The 17,414-nt window shown below is 50.8% G+C and overlaps 2 protein-coding genes across 7 annotated transcripts in view; both read left to right on the top strand.

The window, feature by feature from the left end:
• SAG (S-antigen visual arrestin) overlaps positions 1-9,225 on the top strand; it is a 42,702-nt gene extending 33,477 nt beyond the window's left edge. For 3 of the 5 annotated variants that reach the window (XM_072796732.1, XM_072796730.1, XM_072796731.1), the window contains 5 exons: positions 2,611-2,688; positions 3,596-3,619; positions 5,066-5,121; positions 8,547-8,562; positions 8,988-9,225. In XM_072796732.1, the coding sequence (XP_072652833.1) occupies positions 2,611-2,688; positions 3,596-3,619; positions 5,066-5,121; positions 8,547-8,562; positions 8,988-9,087 (274 nt within the window). In that variant the 3' untranslated portion in view covers positions 9,088-9,225. The remainder of the gene's footprint in view (positions 1-2,610; positions 2,689-3,595; positions 3,620-5,065; positions 5,122-8,546; positions 8,563-8,987) is intronic. The other 2 variants (XM_072796734.1, XM_072796735.1) reach the window with 2 other exon arrangements.
• A 7,701-nt stretch (positions 9,226-16,926) lies between these two features.
• DGKD (diacylglycerol kinase delta) overlaps positions 16,927-17,414 on the top strand; it is a 110,356-nt gene continuing 109,868 nt past the window's right edge. For both annotated transcript variants that reach the window (XM_072796736.1, XM_072796737.1), the window contains exon 1: positions 16,927-17,090. In XM_072796736.1, the coding sequence (XP_072652837.1) occupies positions 16,935-17,090 (156 nt within the window). In that variant the 5' untranslated portion in view covers positions 16,927-16,934. The remainder of the gene's footprint in view (positions 17,091-17,414) is intronic.

Below are 17,414 nucleotides of genomic sequence, written 5' to 3' on the forward strand. Positions count from 1 at the left end.
TGTGGTGCTTGGTACACAGTGAGCACTCCAGCAATGTCAGCCATGACCTTCTAATAATATCATTAGCAAGTATAGGTACCCTAAGCATATAAACTGAGTAATGCAGGGGCACCTAGCTGGCCCAGTCAGTAGATCACACAGCTCTTGATCTCAGGGTCAGGGGTTCGAGCCCCATGGTTAGGCATGGAGCCTACTTAAAAAATAAGAATAAAAAAATAAACCAAGTAATGCAGGTAGCTGCATGAATAATGGAAATACCATTTATTCATTTCCACCAGCAAAGGTAAAGAACAGGAGGTTCTGAGAGCTGCTGGTGTCAATTAAATATCAATGAAGCTAAGCCCTGATCTGCTGGCCCCAACTCAAAGAACCGCTGGCTGAATTTAGCCAGCAGATTCAGCACAAACTAGAGTGAGGCGTCAAGGTCAACTATCCACTGCCACTTCTCGCCATCCTTTGAGGCTTCCATTCCAGAGCATGTCTGTTGGTGAGTGCTGAGTGTTTGGGGGAGAGCCATACCCCAGGCCCAAAGCCCACTGCCAGCCATCCCCTGTGTGATGCTCGGGGGCTCCCTCAGTGGTCCGGTAGCCTCCTCCAAGGTGATGCCATCTGGAAGAGGCTCTCCTATTTGACCTCCGTGACCCCATAGCTCAGTAGCACGTCTTCTCAGATACAATAGTGGGGGTCCCAAACATTTGGCAGAAGGCAGAATCATGGGAGTCCAAGGATTTTTTGAGGATAATTTGCCAAGTTTATATGTTCGATTCTAAGGCACTTTGGTGGAGGTCTGGAGAGTGATTGAGGGACACCAGACCAGGTTCATGGCAATCACGACATCAACAGTATGTTTGTAAAAACGTTGTACGATCTGTGGACTATTTTGCAAACATGTAAGCCTTTTGTGAGGAAGGTGAATTTATACTCATTTTATGAATAAGGGAATTGAAGTTCAGCCAGGAGAGGCTTGACTAAGGTCACCTGATCAGTTAATGACAGAGCAAAGTCCGCTCCTCATTACCTGAGTCCCTCATTTACCCCCAGCTTCAGGGCTGCCTTCCAGGGTTCTAGAAAGTGACCATCACAGCAGAACCTAGATTAACCAATCTGTGTGTGTGTGTGTGTGTGTGTGAGAGAGAGAGAGAGAGAGAGAGAGAGAGATTGAGAGAGAGTGAGTGGGGACTACAGAGAGACTCTCGCATTCAAGGAAGATGGCAGAGGAGAAAGCTTGCAGGGCATACTCAGGCATGGGATGAAGCACCTCCTTTCCTTCAGCTGTTAAGTCAGACAGACAGTCCAGCAACGGGGTGGGGTCTCAGACTTGCAACCCCCTCTTTGTCCCCTTTGGTGGCAATCTCTCTTGATGGACTGTCTACATTCCATGATTCCAGATACAGGTATTTGCCCTCCACAAGAGCTCCAGGCACTGATGAGCCAGTGGAGTTTTTGGAGGGCGTCACAGCCCTGGGGGCAAGGTCCAATGGGCCTCTCATGGCGGGGGGGTCCCTGGGCTGGAGTCTGTGGGCCTGCAACCTGCCCTGCATTCTCAGCCCCTCCTCAGACCTGTCATGGCCTGCCTTCCTTAAGCCTTCAGCTTTCTTGGCCATGTGGTCTGTTGTCATTCACATTGTTCTAGCTAGCATGTCACGACGTTTTTCAGACCTTAACTCCTGTGACTGGGCATCCTGAAATACTTCATGTCCTTGCAACGGACCACCACGAATGAGATAATAATCTGTGTTACAATGCCCAGCATGGTGCCTGTCAGACAGTAGAACCTGGAATGGAGTCACTATTGGGGAAAGTTAGCACTCTCTTTGGGGGCACAGGCGATGGCCTCATGCACCACGTTCATTCACTTCAACATGATGCTGGTTGCTGGGGACGCAGGGCCAGAGCGCAAAGGAGGGAGACGCATGCTGATGGCAGGTGTCCAGGAAGGCTTCACAAAGGAAGGTCAGCTTCAGCTTGAGGTCTTAAGAGAACCAAGGAGGGAGGCATTCCAGGGAAGGCTTGTGTTTGGCAAGCCTGGCACACGGGAGATGCTGGGGCATAGTGGGGCATGAGATGGCAAAGGCAGGCAAAGGTCAGTTCATAGATTGCCTGCCAGGCCATGCTGAGGCTTGACCCTAGGAAAGCTCTCTGGCTGCAGTGTCTGAGAGCTCCGGGAAGGGGCCAGGCCTGTGGGAGATAAGTTACTGAGATAATATAGGCAGGAAAAGCCTATGGAGGACTCAGTGGTTGGCCAGGGATGGCAGGTGGGGCAGAGGAAGGAGCCAAGGAAGATGGCGGGGTGGGGGGGCAGGGGTTGGTTTCTGGAACCACCATCTGGCAGGTGGATGAACATCAGTGGAGGCAGAGCAAGAAGAACCAGGAAGCACCCTCTGCCTTCTGAACTTGCAGGGGGGGAAATCCCAAGCTACAATGCAGGAAAGGAATCCCCCTTCCTGACTATGGAAACTTCTAGGACTTTGACAGTGTGGTTGAATTTACGAGTTCCTTAAGAAGATGCCCACATTGTGATAGGCTTGTCTGGAGGTGAGGGATGTGTTCATCTAGTCTGCTCACTGCTGCTCCTCTGAATTCTTCTGCTTTTCTTTTCTTTTTGAGCAGAATAAAGGAGGGCATAGACCGGACTGTCCTGGGCATCCTGGTGTCTTACCATATCAAGGTGAAGCTCACGGTGTCAGGGTGAGTGTCCAAGAGCCAACACCATGGGCTCTGTCTTGGCCTCTCCCCTTCCTTTCCTGAATGATTGGGAGCCAGAAAGAAGAAAGATCTACAAATTCTATGGATGACCAACTAGAGTTTTGGCGAGATCCTATTTATCTCATCAGTTCTGTTTGATATGACTTCACATGGGGAAAACAGTCAAAGAGCAAACTACAAAATAAGTTAGTACTACTTGGGAAAAGTGAGTGTGTGTTTGCTCATGCACTGTAAGTTGATACACAAAGAAGGGAAGTCAGTTTATTGCTACATCTCACTTCAGGAAAGAATGGCTGCCGCCTAACGAATTCTCAGTAGATCTTCATTTTTTGCATCCTAGGGGAAAAAAAACTTGAATTCTCATTTTCCTTTCAAATCCCACTGCCAAAGTTTCTGGCCTTTTACTTCGACGAGCCATCAAAGGCAAGTCCACGCACATATTCCGTGAGCCACGCACAATCAAGAGCTCCCCTAGTTTTGGTTGGGACAACAAAGTAGAGCACGGGTAGATTTTACAAATTGTGTTACCATAGTGTTTGTAGTTGTAGGGTCTTCCAAAGTGCGTAGATTACCTTTGAGTTTCTCTGAGAGGATCTAGGACAGTAGGGGTCAAGGTAAGTGAATAGCAGGTATTCCACAATGACCTTTATTGTTCATTCTTGAACATCAGGGCTCAGACCTAAGTGATTCCTCCTTTTAGCTAATCCACTTGAGAAAGAGATGAAATCACAAATGGAGAGGAATAGTCCAGTTGAATGAGATGGGATGCAAAGATCCCGTGAGCCGTGAGTGCAGAGCATGCTTGGGACATGTCCACCTCTGAATAATGGGAAATAGAGTTGTGTAACCATTGGGACAGTCACCAGCACTGTTTGCTTTTGTTTCCTAGCTTTCTGGGAGAGCTCACCTCCAGGTAAGCCTTGTCACCTTCCTTCTCTGCTTGATTCCCAAGGTATCACAGGGAACCAGTCCGGGGTTCAAAATAGTAGCTCAGAGGTGTTATGAAACGATGCCCACTGCCTTCTGGATGCATCATGCAAATGTTGTGTGAGGCTGGGGATGTTTCTTCGAGACCAAAGCTGAGCCTCCCCTGGGGAGGACACACGCACACACGCACACTCAGAAAACTGGCATGCTCCAGGCAGCAGCCTTTGTGTCCATGTCTAACATGAAGCTCACATTCTGAACCATTTAAAAATGTACAATATAGTGGCATCAAGGAGACATTTAAAATGTTGCATAACGATCACCACTGTCTGGTTCCTTTGTGTTTTTACCACCCCAAAAGGAAACCCTATACCTATTAAGTGGTCTCTGCCATTCTCCCCTTTTCCTAGTCCCTGGCCACCATTAATCTTTCTATCTCTACGGATTTGCCTATTCTGGATATTTCATAAAGGGAATCACAGGATGTGTCCCTGGGTAACCAGCTTTTTCCCCTGAGTGTCGTGTTTTCCAGGTTCATCTGTGTTATAGCATGTGTCAGTTTTTCATTCCTTTTTATGGCTGAGGAATACTCCATGGTACACAGAGTGACCACATTTGGGTCCTCCATTCATCCACTGGTGGACGTTTGGGCTACTATGAATGGTAACAGCTACGTTTCTCAAATCATGCCCAAAGCGGCAGGCCCAAATTAGTGTTTGAGGCAGGCCCTGACCTCACATACTCCTTCACTCTGCCTCTTACCATCTCCTTCCCTCACATGGAAGCCAGGCCCCACCTGCACTGGGGTTTGACCAAAGCTGTAACCGTGTAGGAGGCGGTGGGTCCTGGGTGAAGTGAGGAGAGACCCTTGCTTTTTTACAACTTCTTTTCATTCTTCCTTGGTCCAGATTTGCCTTCTGTTCTCCTTCCCGACTCCTTCCCTTCCTCCTTTTTCTAGAAATTGCAAGGCACCCTGACGCCCTTCTGCTTCTGGAATTTGGCGGGTGCTGCTCATTCCTCTTCTGCTCCCTAGCAAGCGACCATGTGACTGTTAACATAGAGTTCACATATAAAAAGTCGTGTACATTTTTGCAAGTTTTATTTTTTTTTCTCCGAAACTATCCTCTCTCCAGGATTTCACCCCTCCTTGACCCACAATAGCATGTCTCTGGACCTAATAACCAGGAGAAGGGGAACCTACCAAACCTAGCTGCCTCCGCCATGCTGAAGTGAAGTTTCTGGACCACATTTCAGGGAATACATTTAAAATTCCTCCTTGACCACTTCCTGATTTCTGGTTTGTTTTGTTTTGAATCTCGCTGAATCCTCTTGAGCAGCGTTGAGTCTCTGCAGCCACAGCCCTTCTCTGTGTGCTTTATACAATCTTGAACGTGTTCTCATCCATGTGCATTCTTTTTTTTTTTTTTTCCAGTGAAGTGGCAACTGAGGTGCCTTTCCGCCTCATGCACCCCCAGCCCGAGGACCCAGGTCAGTCGCACATTGTCTCAGCTTTCTCTAGTCATTTCCTCCATGCAGATTTCTTATTTATTCATTGCTAGTGGTCCCTGAGCACGGCCCTGGGTCTGGACACCACCAGGTGATTGCTTGTCATCCTCAAATGCTGCCCTGGACCAGCCCCCAGAGGCATGATCATCTCCTTTGCCATGAGCCATGGCTTGTCCACTCATTTAGCATGTTGGGGACAGAGCATCCCCAACCTTGAACATGGAGTTTCTTGATTAGTCTTATCAGGGTTGATGACTTAGAAGCAGAAGCTCTTGGTGTTGAATTGGATTGAAATTTAAAGAGAATTTAAGTGAAATATATATTTGAGAGGCTGAGGCTTTTGCCTTTCATTTGGAATCATTAACAGGCATTCAGAAGATGAGTATTTTTTGACAGTGATGATTGTGATGAGAGTACAGAAAATACTAGAAAGAAGTGTCAGGTCGTGGGCAGCCCAGGTGGCTCAGTGGTTTAGCGCCGCCTTCAGCCCAGGTCAGGATCCTGTGGTCAGGATCCTGGAGACCTGAAATCGAGTCCCATGTCGGGCTCCCTGCTTCTCCCTCTGCCTGTGTCTCTGCCTCTCTCTCTCTCTGTCTCATTAATAAATAAAATCTTTTAAAAAATTAAAAAAAAAAAAAGAAGTGTCAGGTCAGGTTCCTTGGCTCCTTTGAATTGCAAATCCATTGGCTCTTGTATGGATGTCCGAAGTAAATGAAGGGAAGGTTGTTTGACTGTAAATAAAGAGTAAACCACTGGACTGTGTATGTCAGTAGTAAGTAGTGTGGTATATGAATTAGATCTCGATATGGCTTTTTTAAATATGTATTTTTTTAAGATTTTATTTATTGAGACAGAATGTGAAAGCATGAGCAGAGGGAGAGGGAGAAGCAGACCCCTCGCTGAGCAGGGAACCCAATGCAGGGCTTGATTCCAGGACCCTGGGATCATGACCTGAGCTGAAGGCAGATGCTTAACTGACTGAGCCACCCAAGCACCCCTTAAATATGTGTTTTTAAAGATTCTTATTTATTTATTTGGGAGAGAGAGTGAGAGCAGAGGGAAGAGCAGAGGGAGGTGGACAAGCAGACTCTGTGCTGAGCGAGGAGCCCCATGTGAGGCTTAATCTCATGACCTCGAGACCAGGACCAGAGCTGAAATGAAGAGTCATATACTCCACTGACTGAGCCACCCAGGCACCCAGCCATATGGCTCTTTTAAAGAAAGTAAATGGAGCAGCAAAGTAATGTAGTGCAATCCCAGAAATTCTGGGGGGAAATTCACTGTGTTCACGTTAAAGTGGCTTTGTTGACAGGAAAGGAAATTGGACTTGTGTGAATGAGAACCCTCCATAGTTATAGTAACAAAGAATATTTCTAGTAAAAGTGCTAAAATGGGGCACCTGGCTGGTTCAGTTGGAAGAGCATGTGTCTTGATCTCAAGACTGAATTTCAGCCCCACATTGGGCATAGAGATTGTTATTATTTTTTTAAGGTGGTATAAATAAGCAAGATTTATTTTTCTTATACTTTATAGCTTTTTGTATCTTGATTATGAAATAATCTTTAAACACTAGAATGATCCCCCCTATTCGTTTTGGATTTGTCTCGAAAATAGTTTGTCTCAAAGTATTTTTCCAAATATTTTGGATTCAAATAGTCCATGTACTTTGGGGAAAAAGTAGTCTGGCCACATTTTTTTAAATTCATATCTGCTGGTACCATTCAGATACTTTTTTTTTTTTTTAACTATGTGAGATTGAAAGGCATTCTGGTCCCTTTCAAGGACATTTTAAAAGAATATTTTAAAACTATGACCTGAGGGGATGCCATCGTTTATGCCAGATTGTTTTCTGGAGCTGTGAACAGACTTTTCGACTTCACTTGGAGGGGGAAGTGGGGCTCTTCCTTTTCTGGGTATGATGACATTTTCATGTTCCAGTCATTATGGCCCTTACATTGAACATACCACCATGTCAAGACTAAACAATAATCTTTTGTACTGTGAGATTTCAGGGAGAAAGGACAGATTACCCCGTGGCCTCAAAATTCTGACTTCTAGAGCTTCGAGTTGCAGGACTTCCATCCACAGGAGTGCTCACGTCTTACATGCCTCGTTGCTGGTTCTGAGTCTACACAGGTAGACAAAGCAGAACAAGCATTAAGTTGTGGCTCAGAAGCTCTGCCAGGACCAGGGACCGAGCAATTTATACCTACTAGGGACGAAGGAAATGCTACCAAGTTTTCATTATCCCTGCAAAAGCGTCCACAATGGAAGGCAGGTGTTGATGTGATTCTCTTTCAGGCTGATGGTCCCAGTTAGCATAATTATGCTAGCACATGGGGGCCCAGGACGGTTCCTGCCCAGGGGCCTCCCTCCGTCTCCTGTGGTTAGCAGCCCACATAGACACTTCCCTCCCAGCGCCTGAGAGACAAGAGCAGTGGCTCCACTGTGGTGCTCCCGAAAAGTCCTCTGGCGTTGATCACCTAGCTCTTGCGGGCTCTCCACTGAGGGTTACCGTACTTTACCAGGCGGACAGAAAACTAAACGAACACACGAACAGCAAAGAACCGTTCAAATGAATAGCAGTTAATCAGGGACTGCAAAACACATCTGAAAATATAATCCAACCACAAAGTGATCAATGTGTTCGCAGAGAAACCAGACCCTGAGGGGCCCAGGAGTGGTTCCCAAGCTCCAGCGCACACCCCCAACCACGGGTGGGGCTGTTTAGACATCCGGTCCCAGAACTCACCCTTTGTGAGCCGGACAAGCCGACGTGCTGGTGTCAGATGGGTCCGGAGGGTGGGTTGTAACAGCACCAGGACTGTGCTCTCTCCACGGAGTCCAAAGGACACGAAGGGAGAAAAGCTTTGAAAAAAGAAAGCATCCCAGAGGTGAGGGTGGGGCTTCTCCTGGTTAAGGAGGTGAAGGCAAGACACTCTGACACAGAGGCCATGGTTCAGATGTGCAGGGAGAGAGGCTCTGGCAGCTGGCAAAGGCAAAGGGCAGGGGTGACACGTGGTTGTTGTGAAATGCATGTATCTAGGCTTCTTTTCCCTCCAACTATATAGTCACCAAAATAAGGGAGAAATTTTCAAGGTGCAGCTATTATGCAGAATTTATGCTGATAGGGGCGCCTGGGTGGCTCAGTCAGTTCAGCCTCTGACTCCTGATTTCGGCTCAGGTCATGATCTCAGGGTCCTGAGTTGGAGCCCCACTTTGGGCTCTGTGCTCAGCAGGAAGGCAGCTTGAGATTCTCTCTCTCAAAAAAAAAAAAAAAAAGATTCTCTCTCTCTCTCTTCCTTTCCCTCTGCCCCTCCCCCTGCTCACGATTCTCTTTCACTCTCTAAAAAGAAAAAAAAAAGAATTTATGCTGATAATTCTTTCTCTTTATTTCACGCTTACAGCTACGGCAAAGGAAAGGTGAGCCCCTGCCCCGAGCTTCCCTGTGTCCTGTGACTTCCTCCGCACACACAAACCCCCTTTGGGGCCTTTTTGTACACACCGCATGCTCTGAACACCGCCTCAGGCTCTCGTTTTCCTTGTGCTCCCAGTACTTCGGCTTGCACGTGCACACACATGCCCGCGTACACACACCTGCACCCTCGGTTATGCCGGTATGCATGTCTGCTCTGTGGGTTCCTTCATTTTCTCTCCCTTGTGTTTGTTAAAGAGACTTTACATGGAAAGCTGTGAGGAGAGCGGCTTGGTCCATGCTCCATCATGTAGGAGAATCCTGATCAGTCCCTCTGTTGCAAAAGGAAGACCAAGGATCTTGCTTTGCTTGAGATTTCACTGCAAGCTTCAAAGAGCGTGCCATGACCAAAATGTTCCTTGTTCTCTTTTAGTTTTCAGGATGAAAATTTGGTTTTCGAGGAGTTTGCTCGCCAAAATCTGAAAGACTTTGCTGAGGAGGGGAAGAAAGACCGGGAGGCCATGGATGAGTGAAGAGGTCGGTCGACCTGGACGCTGGGAAACAGTAGTTCACGCAGGATAAGCCAAACGCTACAGTTAGCCCTTTAGTTAGGCTAAATACCAAAGTGTGAGTCTTCTTCATAGAAATAAAGTTTGTCTGTTCAGCTGTGATCTGATTCCGGCTGGCTTGTTGCTGCGGCTGAGTGATGTCACTGACTCCTGGGAGCTGCAGCCCTCCGGGTCTTTGTGTCTCAGGTGGGGGAGGGAAGGATCTAGAAAGGAAGCGCTGGCTCATTGAGGCGAGAACACGTCCCAGGTTTGGTGTGCTCACCCAGTGGAGCCTGGTACTTTCTCCAGGAGTCCTGGGGATAAACTGCTTCCCTGGAAACATATGGGGGCAGGGGGGAGCAGTGTTTCAAGTGACCTGGCCAAGCTCCATGCCTCCCCCCACAAGAGCCTCCTGAGATAAACAAGGCAAAGGACAAGTGTGGCCAAAACACTCTTCATCACTAATTTGACGTTCGGTCCAAGTCCCTGTTTGAGTCCCTGTTGGTTGGTTAAGTCTCTCTTGAGAGCAAGCAACAGAGTCAGATTTGGCTAGTTTAAGGGGAAACAGGAAATGCACTGGGAGGGCCTTGGAGGGGTTCGGGGAACGGGACTAAAGGAAGAATCTGAGTACCCACGCCAGGTGCGCAGGAATCAGAAGCTCCCCGGGCTGCCCAGGGCCTCAGGGTCCTGCCCTCCAGGCAGATTTGTCACAGAATGGCGCCCTCAGTCTCTGGGGCTCAGGTTTCAGTGTGCAGGTCCTGGGCAGGAGAATCTGGCCCACCCAGCTTTGGTCAGGTAGATCAAGGCCCTGTGGCCAGTGATGGCAGCACCAGCCCTAGGGACCCTTTGTCCTGGAGGAGGGGGCTTGTTAGAGTGTCTTCATGGAGGCTGGGGGAGGGGAAAGGCTGCTCTGTGTCTGGGAGGGAGGTGGAGTTATGTGGAGATGGGATGGTGGAGGAGGTGCCAGGGCTCTGTCCTTGAGTCCCCTTCCTGGCTCGGGGCACACACCACTCTGAGGGGCTGCTGCCAAGGGCCAGGGAGGGGCTGGGGGAAGTGCAGGCTCTGGTCTATGCTTCAGGGGAGTAGGATCAAAGGGGTTTGCAGAGTTCTGCACAGGTCAGAGCCCTCACAGAAGGTAGGAGGGTGAATGGGAAGGGACACATGGGTGGGGTCAGGTCCCCAGGACCAGGAGCCGTGGCAGAGGGCAGGACCTTAGCATGGGCTCCATGCACACAAAGGCTCCCACATCTGGGGTTGTTCAGCAGGACAGGCTGGCTTGTGTCCTGAGGACTGGGATCCAGTCTGGAGGCTCCACTTGGGAACCTTGGACAGGATCCCACATACACAAAGCAAGGTGTGGACTCAGGTGTTGAGTTTTAGGTATCCTGATATTGACAGGGATGAGGATTCATTTCTAGAGATGGATTAATCATAAAATCATCATAATAATAATACAAAAGGCAGAAGACTGGGCCTTTGGCCTGTGGGTTTGCAGGGTCAGACACAATTTCTCCTTCGTGTTTTCTCCGATTCCAAGGAACAGCACCCTCCAGCCCACGCCCCCTCTCAGGATACTCAGGAAGGATCAGGGGCGGCCTGCCGCTCTGGGGATCTGAGCCCTTCCTCTGTTTCCGCCCAAGCTCACAGGCCAGCTGTGGTTGGCTCCCGCCGGAGATCCTAAGCAAGCTGGGCACCCGGGAGTCCGCCCAGCAGTGCCTGGTGAGAGGACCAGCCCGACAGTTCCTGCATTGCTTGACCCCAGGACATCCTAAGTCAGTGTGGATATTAGCGGGCCTGACCTTTGGCACTGTGTGGGTTAGAGCTGGAAGGCCAATCCAGCACACCAGAGACCCGAAAGGCCCTCGCCCTCTAGGTTATTTTGGTACCAAATGGTCCAACTCACAGACTTCCAGGTGCTGGCTAGAATATAGCCTGCAGCTGGCCACCCTGGGGAGGGTGTGGGGGTGGAGCAGGAAGCCAGCAGCCAGCTGCTCCGAATGGGATGGATGCAGAGCCTTGCCTGAGCTGGGCCTGCGCTCGCTCCAGTGTCCGCTGGCATGTTGTCAGGAGGCAGGACGTTCACGTGCAGGTTTGATGTGTGGCCCAGGGTTTCCCAGGTAGGTGCATCGGAAGAAACAGAGCGCAACGGAGGTGTGGCCCAGGGTTTCCCAGGTAGGTGCATCGGAAGAAACAGGGCACAACAGAATTGAGAGAGCTACGCGGAGAGAGTGGTGGCTGGGAACGTGGGACAGAGCTCTGCAAGCCAGCAAAGGGCTGGAGAGCTGGAATCCCTGCTACTTATCGAGCACCTGCCTTGTGCTAAAACACCTTGCATCTCCTCATTCCAGCCATGCTTGTTAAGTGGGCCCCATCATTCCCACTTGTTAGATGAGGAAAGCACGGTTCAGAGACGTGATGCACCTTACCCAAGGTCACACAGCTGGTGAGAGTCAGAATCAAGACTTGGGACTCTGGTTTCCCTGAGTCTGTTACTCAGCCCCTCTGCTCGCTGTCTGATGCTGAGACTTTGGGAGGCTCAGAGAGGGAGGGTTAGCTCTCCTGATTCAGCAATGTCTGCCCTTAAGTTCTTTTTTTAAAATCGAAACATTAAGGAGATAATTGTAGATTCACATACAGTTGTAAGAGACAATACAAAGAGATCCTGTATTTTCCCCAAGGCTAACAACATCTTGCAAAACCGTGGCATGCTATCACAACCGGGACGTTGACACTGGTACAGTCCACCCATCTGCTTCTCATTTTTCCAGTTGCACTCTTGTGTGTATTTAGTGAACTACAGTTTTATCACGTGCGTTGCTAGTTAACTTCCTTTCAGAGAGTCTGTTTTCCTCTCCCTGTAACACTTCCCATTGCTCCCGACCCAGGTCCCAGTGTAAGACCACTGTCTCCGTGGGTTAACCTCACTAATCCCTGGGGGGATGCGGCACATGGGTCCCCCCCACCCTTGGCTTGGTTGGAGATGTGTGGGGGTGGTTTTGGGTTGTCACGATGCATGGGAGCCAGGGAAATCATATGTCAAACGCGGTGAAGAAACGTCCTGCTCCAAATGTCAATCATAACCCTGGTTCAGGGTAAAATAAGATCATTCCCATGTTTTTTGAAGTGCAGCGTGCATTCTAATATGAAGTGGCTTTTTGTTTTGTTTTGTTTTTTGACAGGAGGTGCGTGCACTTTTACATTGACAAATGGAGAAGGATTAGGTTGGATGTGAAGTGTGTTATTACTGCCACCTTGATGTGCCCTGAAGGTGGGGTGAATTCGGGGAGGCGCACATTGTTAGAGATGATTCACAGCGTGACTCATTCTGTAAAGAGGGAATGTGCTCTCACAGGCAAGCGGCTTCGGGGGAGATCGCCAAGGGAACAGCGCTCGGCGGGCACACCACCACACAAAGGCTTCTGCGCTCATCAGAGAAAATGTGCTAGAGTTGTGTTGCTCTGATTGAGGAACATAACGAGTCTTAATGAGCCTAATGCTCTTTTCAAAAACGCACTTTTTATTTTCAAGTACTTTGAGATCTACAGGAAAGCTGCACCGTTAGGACAGTGAACTCCCCCACACCCGGCTTCTCTTGTTAGGAACCTCGTACACTAACTAGGATGGCACATGCACCGCATATAATGAATCTATACTGGCATGTTATTATTAAACTAAAGCCCATTCTTTACTTTTTTAAAGATTTTATTTATTTATTCATGAAAGACACCGAAAGAGAGGCAGCGACACAGGCAGAGGGAAGAGAAGCAGGCTTCATGCAACGAGCCCGATGTGGGACTCAATCCTGGGAATCCGGGATCAGGCCCCGAGCCAAAGGCAGATGCTCAACCGCTGAGCCACCCAGGTGTCCCCCATTCTTTATTTTTAAAAAATATTTGATTTATTTGAGAGAGAGATAGCAGGGGGAGAGGGAGCAGGAGAGGGAGAAGCAGGCTCCCCACTGAGCAGGGAGCCCAATGTGGGGCTCTATCCCAGGACCCCGGGATCATGACGTAAGCCGAAGGAAGACGCTTAACCTGCTGAGCTATCCAGGTGCCCCTGAAGCCCATTCTTTATTCAGAGTTCCTTAGTTTTTACCTAATGTCCTTTTTATGTTCCAGGATCCCCATGACATTTAGTCATCACGTCTCCTTGGGCTCCTCTTGGCTGGGACAATTTATAGTTCTTTTTCATAATTGCTATATGCTCCTTTCCAGCCGCAGCTGCTGCCTTTCAACTCACGTTCATGTCTGTGGCTTTTTGCCTCTAAAATGAGGGATTCTAGAGCCCGGACGTCCCCTGAGCTTCGGTTGGGTGTAGTCGACAGCTCCCTCAAGCACCTTAAACTCAGTTTGTTCAAAACCAAGTTCATCTCCATCTCCATTAGGTCTACTTGTGGTCACTGGGGCGGCATCCTTCTTGAAACCCATATTCCCCAGAGGCATCCAGATTTATCCTGTTCCTTAATCTCCCAACAGGAGCAGCTGGTCCCTTTTCTTCCCACCTCTGCTGAGTCTCCCACCGGTCACCTCCTCTCTCTAACTGCCGTGACCACTGCCTTGGTTCTGCCCCAAATCAAGCATTGACTGGATTGGTGAATTACTTTGTAATGCCCTATTTCTAGTCTTTTTTTTCCCCTCTGATCATTCTCTGCCCAGATACATGGGTTCCTCTGCTTTAAACACCCTTCAACGCCTGGGTGGTTCAGTGTTTGAGTGTCTGCCTTCGGCTCAGAGTGTGATCCCAGGGTCCTGGGATCCAGTCCTGTATTGGGTTCCCCGCAGGGAGCCTGCTTCTCCCTCTGCCAATGTCTCTGCCTCTCTCTTTGTGTCTCTCATGAATAAATGAAATCTTAAACAAACAAACACCCTTCAGTGGCCCCTGTGCCAGAGGGGTGCAGCCCTTGCTCCTGAGTGCAGCACAGGAGGTGCTCAGGCCTTCTCCCCTCGTCCTTGGCTCAACAACAAACTTGCCCCGGAGCCTCTTGCCTTGTTGTGTTTTCCTGGAAAACTCCTCCATCCTCTTACCTTTCTACTCAAATCTCCAGGTTTAGAGTCACCCCTCCTCTGTAGAGCCTCCCAACATCCTTGACAGAATTAACTTAGTTCCCCTACATTTCGCACTTACATATCACACCATTTGTAATTAATTGATGCAATATGACCAACCTCCGCAGGGATGCAGGACACCACATTAGTGAGCTCTGGCTGTCATAGCAAAAGACCACAGACTGGGGCGTGGGGTGGGGGTTGGGTTTCAACAGAAATGTTGCTCACAGATCTGGAGGCCTGAAGTCTGAAATCAAGGTTGGCAGTCCTTTTATGCTGAGGTCTCTCTCCTTGGCTTGGAGATGGCATCTCTGTATATATCTTCACGTGGTTTTCCCTCTGAGCCCGTGTGTGACCAATTTCCTACCTCTTATCAGGACACCAATCATACCGGATGAAGGCCCATCCTCATGGCCTCCTTTTAACTTGATTACTTCTCTAAAGGCCCCACCTTCAACACAGTCACATTAAGATGTTAGGAATAACATCTGAGGGTTTGTTAGGACTTCAATGTGTGAATGTTGGGGTGGGGGGGGCGCATGTACGGGTCGGGGCACAGTTCAGCCCATAACAGGCCCTCCTCTGCTCTTGCTTCCTACAAGCTACTCCAGGGCCAGCTTCCTGGGAGAGTTAGCCTAGAAGCATCAAGAACGGTGGAGTCACATGGTCCCGGTCCAAACTCTGTCTCTTTTCCCCTCCTTGGGAGACGTATCAGAACCAGGCTGCAGTCTTTTTTTTTTTTTTTTTTTTTTTAATTTATTTATGATAGTCACAGAGAGAGAGAGAGGTAGAGACATAGGCAGAGGGAGAAGCAGGCTCCATGCACCGGGAGCCCGATGTGGGATTCGATCCTGGGTCTCCAGGATCGCGCCCTGGGCCAAAGGCAGGCACCAAACCGCTGCGCTACACAGGGATCCCCTGCAGTCTTTATCTCCAGAGTGAGCCCAGTGAGCTTGCTCTGTGGGGCTGGTGTGAGGATTAGAATCACTGGTCAAGTGTTCGGCGTGCGTGCCAGGTGGTCGGCTTGAGAGCCGTCACTACCTTCGTGCATTGCAGAACTTACTGTGATGATGGAAATGTGCTGTATCTGTCCTGTCTCCTGTAGTAATTGCTAAGCCACACATGGCTATTGTGCACCTGGAATGTGGCTGGTGTGAGGAACTGAACATTTATTTTTAATTAATTGGAATTAAAATGGAAGAAGCCCCATGTGCCTAGTGGCTATAGCACTGGGCAATGTCCCAGGGGCTCTGGGGCTGTCAGAGTGTTCCTGCATTAGGCCCTGACGCGCTGTGTCCTGGCAGTGAGTCCATTCCCCTGGCCATGTCCCCGTGCTAGATGCTATTCTGTGTCCCCTCGGGGAGGGTTCACTTGTTTTGCCTTTGGAAAGTATCACCCAGCGTGGTGGGGGCACCAAAACATGCTGACTGGCAGGCAGGCCAGGGGCCACTAAGTCTCTAGCAGCAGCCTTCCGAAAGGGCAAGGGGAAGTCATGCAACCTTCTAAGGAGGTGCCCTTCTCAGCTGTATGGCAGCAAAACAAACAAGTGCACTCTCTTGTGCCCTCAGGTGAATGGTCCCACCTACCCATCTGCCATCCCACAGTCCTGGCCAGCACCCTGGGCCTCATCCCAGTTACCTGTGCCTCCTGCCTCCACCTACAAATCCCTCCCATCTTGAGTCCACTTCTCTATCTCTGCAGCCCCTCCCAATGACCCAGGGCAGCCACTTGGCCTGATTACTTCAAAGCCTAATTCACGGGCCCCAGCTTTGTGACTCAGCCCCGCCCAGGGTTAAAATCCCTCAAGGGCTTCCTGTTGCACTCGGGACTAACCCCTTTATCAGGTTTACAAAGCCCTATCTGACCTGCCCACTCCCAGGCACAGCTCTTCCCATTATTTTCTTCCCTTTAGGCCACAACTCCCTGCTCCACTTGTTCTTTCTGGCCTCTGGGCCTTTGCACAATCGGGTGCCTCCTCCTAGAACACAATTCACCCCGTCCCCTGGAGTGGTAACTCCTGCTACCCGTTCCTTCTAACTCAGGGAGCTTTTCTCCAGGAACCCTTCTCAGATGGAATCACTTGTCCCTCTTCTGGCATCCCCAGAGGCCAGTACTTTCTTCTTTCTTTCTTGCATTCACGCATGCAGCCATCCACTCCCAGCTGCTTGTGGTGCAACTAACTACTAAATACCAGACGCTGCTATAGACGCGACACAATGCAGGGCCAGACGGGACACGGTCCCAAGCCTCCCGGAGATCACTTAACATTTTTTTTTTAAGATTTTTAATTTATTCATTCATGAGAGACACAGAGAGAGAGTGAGGCAGAGACACAGGCAGAGGGAGAAGCAGGCTCCACGCAGGGAGCCCGACGCGGGACTCGATCCTGGATCTCCAGGATCACGCCCTGGGCTGAAGGCTGCCCCATCACTTAACATTCTTGAACTGGAAGACTAAAAAAAAAAAAAAAAAAAAAAAGTGAACATGGAACAAAAACCACACAAATTGTGTCCTAGACAGAAAATCAAAAAAATAAATAAGAGAAAGAAAAAAGAAAATAAACAGACGCTAAGACCCCCCCCCCCCTTCCACCCCCTCCCCGCCTCCCCGCGCTTCCACCCCCGGGGGTGGAGGCGGAGGGGCCCGAGCGCGGCTCCGTCTGCGGCTGCGCGCGCGGCCGGCAGGGGGCGCGGCGCCCCGCCCCGGCCCCGCCCCTCCAGGCCCCGCCCCTCCGGGCCCCGCCCCCGGCCCCGCCCCCGGCCGCTGTGCGCGCGCTGGCCCGGCAGCATGGCGGCGGCGGCGGGCGCCCCTCCGCCGGGTCCGCCGCAGCCTCCTCCGCCGCCGCCGCCCGAGGAGTCGTCCGACAGCGAGCCCGAGGCGGAGCCCGGCTCCCCGCAGAAGCTCATCCGCAAGGTGTCCACGTCGGGCCAGATCCGGCAGAAGGTGAGCCGCGGCGGCGGCCCGGGCGCGCGCCCCTCACGCCGCGGGAGCCCCGTGAGGCCCGCGGCCCGGCCCGAGAGCCGCCCAGGCCCGGCCCAGCCCGGCCCGGGGTCCCGCGGGCGCCGGGGGCCGGGCGGAGCGCGCCCCGCGGGGTAACGGGCCGGCCGCCCCGCCCCGCGCCCCGGGGGAGCGCGCCCTCCCTGCGGGGCGGCGGCCGGGACCCGGGCGGGGGGCGCCGGGGGCGCAGGTGGGCGCCGCGCGGGGCCGGGCGGGCGGGCGGGGCGGGGCGCCGGGCCGGGGGCGCCCGCGGCGGGGGGGGCTGCGCGG

This window comes from Canis lupus, chromosome 24 (genome assembly GCF_048164855.1).
Source record: "Canis lupus baileyi chromosome 24, mCanLup2.hap1, whole genome shotgun sequence".
NCBI classification, from domain to species: domain Eukaryota; kingdom Metazoa; phylum Chordata; class Mammalia; order Carnivora; family Canidae; genus Canis; species Canis lupus.